This window comes from Lissotriton vulgaris, unplaced genomic scaffold (genome assembly GCF_964263255.1).
Source record: "Lissotriton vulgaris unplaced genomic scaffold, aLisVul1.2 SCAFFOLD_1160, whole genome shotgun sequence".
Taxonomy (NCBI): Eukaryota; Metazoa; Chordata; class Amphibia; order Caudata; family Salamandridae; genus Lissotriton; species Lissotriton vulgaris.
Window position 1 is genome coordinate 726851 of NW_028254497.1, and position 8428 is coordinate 735278.

At 44.9% G+C, this 8428-nt stretch overlaps 1 protein-coding gene across 1 annotated transcript in view; it reads left to right on the top strand.

Annotated features, from left to right (window-relative positions):
• LOC147659524 (atypical kinase COQ8A, mitochondrial-like) overlaps positions 1-8253 on the top strand; it is a gene marked incomplete at its 3' end in the record, with an annotated part of 394993 nt that extends 386740 nt beyond the window's left edge. Inside the window, exon 14 of the mRNA XM_086951674.1 lies at positions 8155-8253. Within this exon, the coding sequence (XP_086807800.1) occupies positions 8155-8253 (99 nt within the window). The remainder of the gene's footprint in view (positions 1-8154) is intronic.
• Positions 8254-8428: the final 175 nt, after the last annotated feature.

The window sequence follows — 8428 nt, forward strand, 5'->3', positions numbered from 1 at the left end:
TAACGAGGTTAGAGAAGTTTTGTCCCAAGCAAGGGCCCCTTCCACTAACAAAACTTACCGCCTTAAGTGGAAAAGATTCTGTTGTTGGTGTCGACAGCAACACATTGATCCATTCAATTCCAAACCTCATCAGGTCCTCCCTTACCTACTGTCCTTGGCCAAGTCTGGTCTAGCCCATTCATCAATTAAGGTCCATTTGGCTGCTTTGTCACGATTCAGAAGGACAGAATCTGGGCCTTCATTATGGTCTTCGAGAATAATCAAACAATTTCTTAAGGGCCTGTTCAGGGTCTATCCACCGGTGAGACCGCCTCCACCAACATGGCATTTGAATCTGGTCCTTTCTCAGCTCATGAAGGACCCTTTTGAACCAGTCCATCGTTCTGACATCAAATACCTTTCGTGGAAATTGGCTCTTCTCCTCGCTCTCACGTCGGCTCGGCGTGTAGTGGAGTTACAGGCCTTGACCATTCAAGAACCTTTCCTTCAATTCAAGAGGAACACTGTCATCATGAGGACTAACCCTAGGTTCATGCCAAAGGTTCCCTCTGATTTCCATTTGAATGAACCGGTCATTCTGAAAACATTTTTTCCTCGGCCTTCCACACCAGCGGAAAAAGCATTGCATTCGTTGGATGTGCAACGATGCTTGAAGTTCTACTTACAACGTACTAAGGATTTTCGAAAATCTACTCAACTGTTTGTGGCCTTCGGGGGACCGAGTAAAGGCCTTCCACTATCCAAACAGGGTGTTTCAAGGTGGATCACAAGCGCTATATTACATTGTCACAGGACTGCTGGTAAACCTCTGACTGGAAAGATACGAGCGCATTCCACAAGATCTGTGGCTTCCTCCACAGCACTCTTCGCAGGGGTGCAAATTAAGGATATCTGCAGAGCTGCAACCTGGAGCAGCGTCCACACCTTTACCAAGCACTCCTGCTTGGAATCTCTGCAACAGGAGGATGCAGCAGTAGGACAGGCTGTCCTGAGGAACCTCTTCCACTAATGGTGAGCTTTCCTTTTTTCCCACCTTCCATTTTTCACATTTTGTATCTAATGTCATATTCTCTATTGCTATTATTTACAATGCAAAATGTGATTATCTTGCTAACTGCTTACTACTCTGATACAAAGCATGGGAATCTATGAAAGTTCCAATACTGGGGTAAGAAAACAAGTTACTTACCTGTAACTTTAGTTCCCCAGTATTGGTAACTTTCATAGATTCCCATGCGCCCACCCACCTTCCCGGGGAAAGCTCAGCCTACAGCACAGATGGTGTCTCAGTACACAACGGCTACGAAAATCTGAGGCTCTGAGGTTCCAAGTGGTGAGGCACTTCTGATTGGCTGAGGCCAAAGTTTGGTCTCTTTTACACAAAGAGGGTGATATGCTACAAAAGGTAATGAGGCCTAGGCCTTTTTCCATTGTCTTTTGTACCTACAGCTATGGTATTTTTGTTACCGAGACTCCCATTCTGACGACGGGGAATGATACAAAGCATGGGAATCTATGAAAGTTACCAATACTGGGGAACTAAAGTTACAGGTAAGTAACTTGTTTTCATGGGTCCTAAAAACCACCTCCCAAACCTGATGGAGTTCACTGTTCATAGTTAATGGTGCCAAGGAGTCCAGTCTTTGGGAACGTTTACTAGGATTTAACAACCAGTTAAAGGCCAAAGCTATATTGTTTAATGGTGCCAGATGTAGGACTAAGCCAGGGTTCCTTGAGGTATCCACACTATAAGGATGTGTATCTCACTCTACTAATCACAATTTAATTTTTCTATGATCAGAGCATGTGGATGACTAAGAGTACTCACTGAATCCTGTGGCTGTACCTGTTCTCACACTGTTTGAACTCGGTTCTGGGTGTTCCTCTGCTTTACATTGTTTAGGTTCTAAACTGCTTGTCGGAATAGGGGTGACACGTCGCCCCTGGAGTTCTTTGACTCTACATGTCCCCGCTTGGAATTTCCATTTTAAATTTCTCCGGCAGGCATTTGCCCTCCCACAACACTGTCATTTTGTGCCTCAGATCGGAGCTTGAAGCATAAAAATAGAAGAAGCACTCACTACTCTTCTCTGTCATGGTTATATAGTGCTTGCTACACTAGTAATAGAAGAAAGACTTGCTGCTCTTCCTCAGCCTGAATCTTTGCGGAGGGCCATAGAAATTGAAAGAGGACTGCTATACCTTCCTAGAGGGATGGCCATCTTTTGTAGGTCAGTCTCCTCCTAACCCCATCCACTCAAACACGTTACGTTACTCACACTGCCTTCCTTCTTATGTTCTTTCTGATTGATTCATGTGCTCTAGCAGTAGTGACTTTCCCATTAATTGGTGTGAGCTTTACTGTGGAAAGTGATCACTAGGTCTAAGTCGGAGAGGTGATCATTGCCTCTGAACTTCCCCTCATTGAGCCTTGCTTCTACTCTTTCTTTCATAAGTGCTTGCTTCCCGAATAATCAGCGATGGTCACTAACGGTTCCAGCATACTCCTGTATAGTCACTATGTTCTCGCCACATATTGGTTCGTATTAGCAGGTCCACGGATGATAAAGAGCTCTGCACCACCTGGTTCCACTGTCAGAAGCCTGGCTATGGATCCAAAAGTGTTTAGACTCATCCTTACGAATTTGGAGCCATCGGACCACAAAGCTTATATAATTAAATACCCGTCTAACCTATCAAAAACACATCCAAAAACTTCAAACACAGACTCCTAAAAGTGCACCCAGAAACCTCATTTCAGATCCCTACTTCTGCATAAAGAAAGGTGCAACAATAAGTGATCATCTTTACGAAAAGACATGCTAAATGGAGGTTGGCATTTTACTCAATGCTCCAAATCATCACATCCAAGAAGACCTCTCCTGGGCTCAGACTTAGTTGTCCCCTCACCTACCTACGGAATTGAAGCAACCATCTCCCTCTACAACATTGGGACTATTTTTATATAATCATCTGACCACAACCTGGGCATATTCAACAACATTTTCCCCTCTATCAAGAACACAATGTTTAGGTATGAATTGTCACCGCCGGCCCCACCTTCCCCCCCCCCCCCCCCCCCCCCAAGGTCCCCCTTTTCCCGTTGACAATCCACAACTGGTGTCCTCTCAGTCTCGACATACCGGATGACCCTACCCCTTCCCGGCTCTGCTATATGGACCTGCGAACTAAATAGCAACTCTTTTAAGACATTGGGTGGGTCAGAATCCCTCTCTCCCCATTCCCTTACTAGCCAACATGATTGCCAATCGCCTAGAGCAACTAGATCAGAGGCACTTAGCCTACTATGGCACACAATCCCCCTGACCACCATAGACACTCCTATAGTGCCCACAACTTTTCCCCTAGCTACACCGGTGTCACACCCACTTTCCTATCTCCTTAACGAGGCCAGCAACGTTCCTCATAAGCCACAGGTACCTCTTCGTAATCAGCTGCTACCCCTCCCACCTCGCAATGAACTTCACATATCTACCCCGACACCGTACCTCTCTAACCCCAAACCCCCTGAGGATACCCTCACAGCTCCTGTCCCCAAGTACCAGGAACCTGCTCCTACACCGCACTGGAATTCAGACTGGATGATTTTTCACTTGTCCCTCAACAACTCAAGGCTAATGTTCTCACCTCCGAGCTATCTGTTAATCGGAAGTCAAGGGGTTCTCCCAAGACTGTGTGCCGTTACTACACACACCCCTCGAAATCCGGCCCCAGGCTCTCTGTGCGTCCCATACCCTCTGTAACCACACCACTAGGGGCTCCTACTCACCAAAGATAGAAAACTTCACCTATCCATAATGACCCCTCTTGGCCTATCAGAGTAAAAGACTCACTCCAAGACACAGATATTATAACTCTTCTGCTCTCTTATGACCCATCACATGCTATTAAAATAGATAAGGTGTGCCAAATTGAAGCAATCTACTCTGACCCATTAGAGACTCTACGGTTAGCTCTAGAGACTTAAATAAGAACAACTACACTAGAGACCCCACCACTATTCCTTCCTCGGAAGATCACAAACCACAGCTCAAATGCATGCTTCTCAACTGCAGATCAACAGTACAACATGCTGCAGACATTGCTGCCCTCATCCATGGGCATGATCCACACATCTTAGTGCTGACGGAAACCTGGCTTCACGAATTCATCTTTACCAATAATCAACATTCTAGTGCCCTCCAACTATGACATCATCAGGCTTGATAGACTGGGTGGTTAGGTGTAGGCATTGCATGTATACATTGTAACAATTTATCAGTTAGACAACTGTAGTCTGATTCCCTGCCGTCCTGCGAATACCTGTGCTTCGAGATCTCATGCAACAAAAATGTAAATTGATACTTGTATAGCGCACTACTCACCCGCAAGGGTCTCAAGGCGCTTGTACGAATACCGCTGTGGAACCCATCCTGGCTTTCCCTGTGAGGCGTCCACTCCTGGGCACCCCCAAGGTGGAGGCCAGGCATCCTTAGCGTTATGGGGGCCGTTGTGGAGATTAAGCAAGCTATTGCCCAGAGTTGCAGAGTGTAAATGTAAATTGATACTTGTATAGCGCACTACTCACCTGCGAGGGTCTCAAGGCGCTTGTACAAATACCGGTGTGGAACCCATCCTGGCTTTCCCTGTGAGGCGTCCACTCCTGGGATCCCCCAAGGTGAAGGCCAGGCATCCTTAGCGTTGTGGGGGCCGTTGTGGAGATTAAGCAAGCTATTGCCCAGAGTTGCAGAGTGGGACTCCATGATTGGAATAGGCACCGAGGCGAGAATTATCCGCTCCGTGGAATTTTTGAGCCCAAGAATCGCCAAGGCGGGGAATTGAACCCTGGTCCCGGGCTAGACCTCTGCATCAGGGTCTGCCGCTCTAACCATTGAGCCACACTTCTCCACAGGCAAGCATGCAAATTCCACGTGCTATACCACTCTCCAGTAGACAACCTCCCTTTCATATAACAGATCATGGAAATCCTCTCTACGAACGTGGAGGGCCCCGGCACCCAGATCTTCCTTGGAGACTTTTAACATCTATTGGAAGGACTTGAATAACTTGTCCGTCAATAGCCTCAAATCCTTCTTATCAGTCCTCAACTTCACTCAAATATGTGCTAGCCCTACTCACATCAAGGAAGCTACCTTAGATCTGGTCATTGGTAAGATCAACTCCATTCATTTGAATCTATCACTCCCTGTGACTGGACCTGCCACCATTGCATCGCCTCCCTCCTCAGAACAGTGAGAACCATTAAAGCTCAACGGAAGAAACCTAGACACTGGCAGAGAAGTCTGAGAAACAGTAACTTATATGATCTGACTTCCCTCACCGATAACATATTCCCCCCCTCCTCTGGACATGTATGATGTTGGAGACCTTCCAGACCACTATAATTGCTCCACGTCAAACATATTAGATTTAATGGTACCCCTACAGCTAAAAAGAATGCCCTCCATAATCTCTAAACCTTAGTACAATTGGAGCCTAAATACTGAAAGCAGAAATCTGAGACTGGCAGAATGTTTGTTGAGATCCTCTCCCTCCTTGACCATCTCACTGCTGAGATCTCTGAGAAATTTAAATAACAAATGCATCGGATGCTCTAAAGCTAGTTATTTCAGAAAACAACTAGAGCAAGCCAAACACTGACCGAAAATTTGTTTGAACTCATCAAGCTTTAATCTAACAACCAACCTAACGCTCCCTCCTGTCAGCGGCCAAACTGTGATGAGTCTGCTGCTTTCTTCCAGGATAAGTCAACCTAGATTGAACTGGAACTACGGACAGCCTTGGATGAATCTACCTTTCACCTATCCTCCCTCTGAGTTTGGTGTGATCCCACAAGTCCTGGTGCCGCCGCCCCGACCCCAAAACAATGCTTCTTGGAGCATATTCAAAACCGTGGATGTAAGCACAATTCACAAAACTCTGGCTACACTGAAACCTTCTAACCACTTTGGAGATCCTTTGCCACCAACAGTGAGATCAGATTATCCATACTCCCTCATTGGACGAAGATAGTTCACGCCTCTCTGCTTCAAGGTTCGATCCCTGATTGCATAAAGTCTGGGCATGACACCACGATCTTTAAAAAACAGACGGCAGATCATCCTAACCTTCACATTTTTTGTCCAATCTCCACCATTCCTACTCTGGCAAAGCTCCTCAAGAAATGCATACACACCCAGCTGTGTAGCCACGTTGAACAATTCAAACACTGGACCAATTTCAATCCGACTTCCGTCAGGGTCATAGCAAGGAATCTGCTCTTACCCACATTGTTAATGATTCACTACGAATGCTGGACCAAAATCAGTCGTGCCTTCTGATCCCCTTCGACCTTTCGCTCACTTTTGATACGGTCAAACATGATACCCTTATTGATCCACTGAAGCATATGATGGGGCTATCCGAGACTGTGCATAACTGTTTTTTTCTCTTTCTTACACAATACTACCCAAAGACCCGAGGTTAATCAGTCTGTCTAACCCCTCTCCACTCACTCTGGGAGTACCACAGGGATCCACACTTTAACCCATTCTCTTTAATCTGTTCATGGAGCCTCTAACAGAAATCCTAAAATTGTCCAACATCCACTATCACATGTATGCTAATTACACTCAACTGTACCTGAAAGTCTCCTCCCGAGATGACATCCGGTCTCTCAAGTCAGTACTTCAGGAAATGCAAAGACATCAGTCCTCTGAAATTAAATGCTCTCAAAAAAGAATTCCTCCTCATCGCCCCAGACAAAGTCTCCGGACATTGTAAAATGGTTGTATCAACTTACAGCCCTCAACTGCGCTCCAAACATCATTGATTTAACAAGCTCTCTAGGAATGATGCTTGATAACCATCTGAACATGCAGACGCACATTAGTGCTCTCCCCAAAAGAGCGAACTTCCAATTGAGCATCCTAAGGAAAATAATACTGTCCCCACCCTAAAATCTCTAAACTGGATTAATGTAGTGCAACCCTATGTGGACTTCCTAGATCGAAGACTTCACTACTTAAGTCCTCTCTCAATTTGGCATCAAGATTCATTACAGGCTCAAATCTTTATCATCACATCACGCCGGAGTTAAAATCACTAAATTGGTTCCCGTATGAGTCAAGGATACATCTAGAAAATTGCATGCATGACCCACAAAGCTTTAAAGTTTCAACACCCCAAACTATCTTGTGCAAACCTTGAGCTCTCTGGGGGCTCTTGATTCTCTACGCAGGGGTCTCCAAACCGGTCCTGGAGGGCCGGATCCATGCCAGATTTTTGGGATATCCCCATTGAGATACATGTAGTTATTTTAAAAATCTGGCATGGATCCGGCCCTCCAGGACCGGTTTGGAGACCCCTGCTCTAGGGGCTCCAGTACTTCACTGCTCAAGCCACAGAAATTCATACAACCGAGCATTCTTAGGTATTGCACCAAGAATTTGGAACGCCCTGCCACCTGAAATAAGACTGAATAATTCCACAGCTTCCTCCAAAAGGGAAGTTAAAGAAATTGTGATGAAGACATTTCTGGGCTAGATTCCCAGTTCACCCAAGGACGCACTATCTTACTCTTATATTTATTTAATTGTTATGATTGTTATGATCTGTTTTGTCATTTTCTTGTCTGGTTGTGCTATTGTTTACATTTCTTGTACCTTCGTAACTGTAAATCTGTAAAGCCCTCTGAAACCCCTTGTAGTCTTGTTCGGGCTATACAAAACTCTTTAAATGAATACAAATAAATAAAATAGGAACAAGATTTAAGGATTAAGACTTATCCATGACTCACAGGATTTTTATTGTCTATGTTCTCAATGTACTAACCAGTTTCTCTTGTTGGATATTCTTGCAACTGTTTGATTCTTTCTGTACCCCTCCAGGGCTGCATTACTGATCATGCCACTAGTAGCTAGAAGGTCCTGGCTCTGCATTTTCAGAACCATGTCCCAGTTGAGCTGGCCTGGAAGGCAACCACATGTAATAGTGTGAGAGCATCTTCAAAATCTCATGACGAGATTAGTTCATCGCTAAACAGTAATGGGTTTTAAATGTGGAAGAGCCTGGGGGTGCTTAACTTTGATTCTTTGCAACAAAAAAGTTATTCTTTTTTTAAACATAGTTTGTAATTTTCTTACATATCTACAGATAATCAAGGCAGCTGCTGACCAAAACAGAGACCTGCTGCTGAAGAAGTCAATAGATATGAAATTTCTCAGCGGTTATGAGACAAAGGTATGGAATAAAGTTTGCTGTTCTACTGTTCTGTTCTGTATAACTGTATCTCTCTTTCTCTCTCTCTCTTACTCTCTTTCTCTCTCTTTCTCTCTCTCTCTTTCTCTCTTTTTCTCTTTCTCTCTCTTCTTTCTCCCTCTTTCTCTCCTCTCTTTCTCTTCTCTCTCTTTCTCTTTCTCTTTCTCTC